General features: G+C 60.5%; 1 protein-coding gene across 1 annotated transcript in view; it reads right to left on the reverse strand.

Annotated features, from left to right (window-relative positions):
• The window catches only part of DAGLA (diacylglycerol lipase, alpha), a 27,520-nt gene that overhangs the window by 15,668 nt on the left and 10,156 nt on the right, over positions 1-1,696 (reverse strand). The window contains exon 8 of the mRNA XM_010854062.1: positions 979-1,103. Within this exon, the coding sequence (XP_010852364.1) occupies positions 979-1,103 (125 nt within the window). The remainder of the gene's footprint in view (positions 1-978; positions 1,104-1,696) is intronic.

Consider the following 1,696-nt stretch of genomic DNA (forward strand, 5'->3'; position numbering starts at 1 on the left):
CTCAGTGGCCGCAGGGGCTCCAAGGATGCTGTCTGTGGGCTGGCAGAGACAGGGAGGGGCGTGGGGTACCCTGGTCGGCTCTATCAGTCACTGGGGGATGGTGACGACAACCCAGAGAGCCCCCCGGCTTTCTGGGGAAAGGACACTGAAGGAGGGGGTGGCTGCCATGGGCCCTGAGGGAAGGGGTGTGGTGGACAGGCAGCTGCCTGCCCAACATGCCAGCCTGTCTGAAACAGGGAACCTCGGCAACCATCCTCCTTCTGTCAGGCTTGGGCAGAAGGTGGAGATGCCAGAGAAGGGGAGGGGCCCTCACGGAGCTGAGCCCTCCTCTGGCCCACTTAGGAAGGCAGAGTCCACTCCGGCCGCCCCCCGCAGTTGGCCGAGGGCGGCACCCAGCTGAGGTCTTGCCAATTCCTTGTGAAGAGGATTGGAGCCGTTCACAAAGGGCCTTCTTGCTGCCTTTCCAGAGGCTTCTTTGGATTGGGCCTCTACCCAGAAAGGCCTTTCTTCCAGAAAGGCAGAGCACAGGAGGGGAGTTGGGGGAAGGGAGGGTGTGGGCAGAGGGGAGTGGTCAAGAGGGGTGGGGAGGGAGATGGGGGGTAGGGGGAAGGAAGTGGCATGCCAGCCAGATGCTGGGTTCATTTCAGCCTCTCAGAACAGCTCCAGGAGGTATGTGTTTCAATCCCCATTTCACAGATAAGCAAACTGAGGCTTGCAGAGGTGTGCTGACTTGCCTGACTCTGAAAGTGACAAAGTATGGGTTCAACCCACAAAGTGTGATTCCAAAACCCCAGCCAGGATAACACAGAACCAGAAAGGTCCTGGCCCAGAGATGGTGCAGAGGAGCAGCATGCCTGACTCTGAAAGTGACAAAGTATGGGTTCAAGCCCCGCCCCACCATGGGCTGGCCCGGCATTGTGACCTCAGCCCTTCTGCACTCGCCATAGGCGGGGATCCAGGAGGGGCCGGGGTACTCACGAGCAGGACCGGGCCAGCTGGCAGAGGCCGCAGGCGGGTTTCCGCATCAGGTACATGGGCCAGCCATAGGCAGCCAGGGCAAAGAGCATGTAATAGCAGACCTCCTTATAGCGGAGCATCTCGTGCTGGAAGAGAAGAGGCAGAGGAGGGTCACTTCCTGCCCTTCCTGCCTGTAGCCTCGGCGCCCACGGGCTCCCCTCCATAGAGGCGATGGAGGTGGGAGCTGCCCTCCCCACAGGCTGCAGACCACGGCTACCCCCACCCTGCGTGGAGGAGGGAACGTGCCTCCAGATGATAATTCCATTTCCCTAATTATCTGCGTGCAACCAGGGCACGAAACCTCCAGAGACCTGTCCTGTTGCTCCAATCTCAGAATTAATGATTTGGGGACAGAAAAACACTCAGAGCACTGGATCGATTTCCTTGCCGGTTTCCCAAGAAGGGAAGAGAGGGGGAGGTGAGCGCCACAATCACCCACCTTGGCCATCAGTCCCCGGGAAGGGCAATTGAACCCCGAGAGGCCTGGACCCTCCCCTCTGGAGCAGGATGCCCAGGCCAGGAGCAGCAGGGCCGGCCCTGGAGATGCAGACACGCTGGGGGCCAGACCAATCATCCCGGCCCTGCTCCGCACTCAGGGAGACCCTGGCTTGACTCAAGGGCGTCTGGGGCAGTTGGGATCGTTCTGAGAAAGGCGCCGGTTTGAAAGCCGGTGTCTGAG

The sequence above is a fragment of the Bison bison genome, unplaced genomic scaffold (genome assembly GCF_000754665.1).
Source record: "Bison bison bison isolate TAMUID 2011002044 unplaced genomic scaffold, Bison_UMD1.0 scf7180017864334, whole genome shotgun sequence".
NCBI lineage: Eukaryota > Metazoa > Chordata > Mammalia > Artiodactyla > Bovidae > Bison > Bison bison.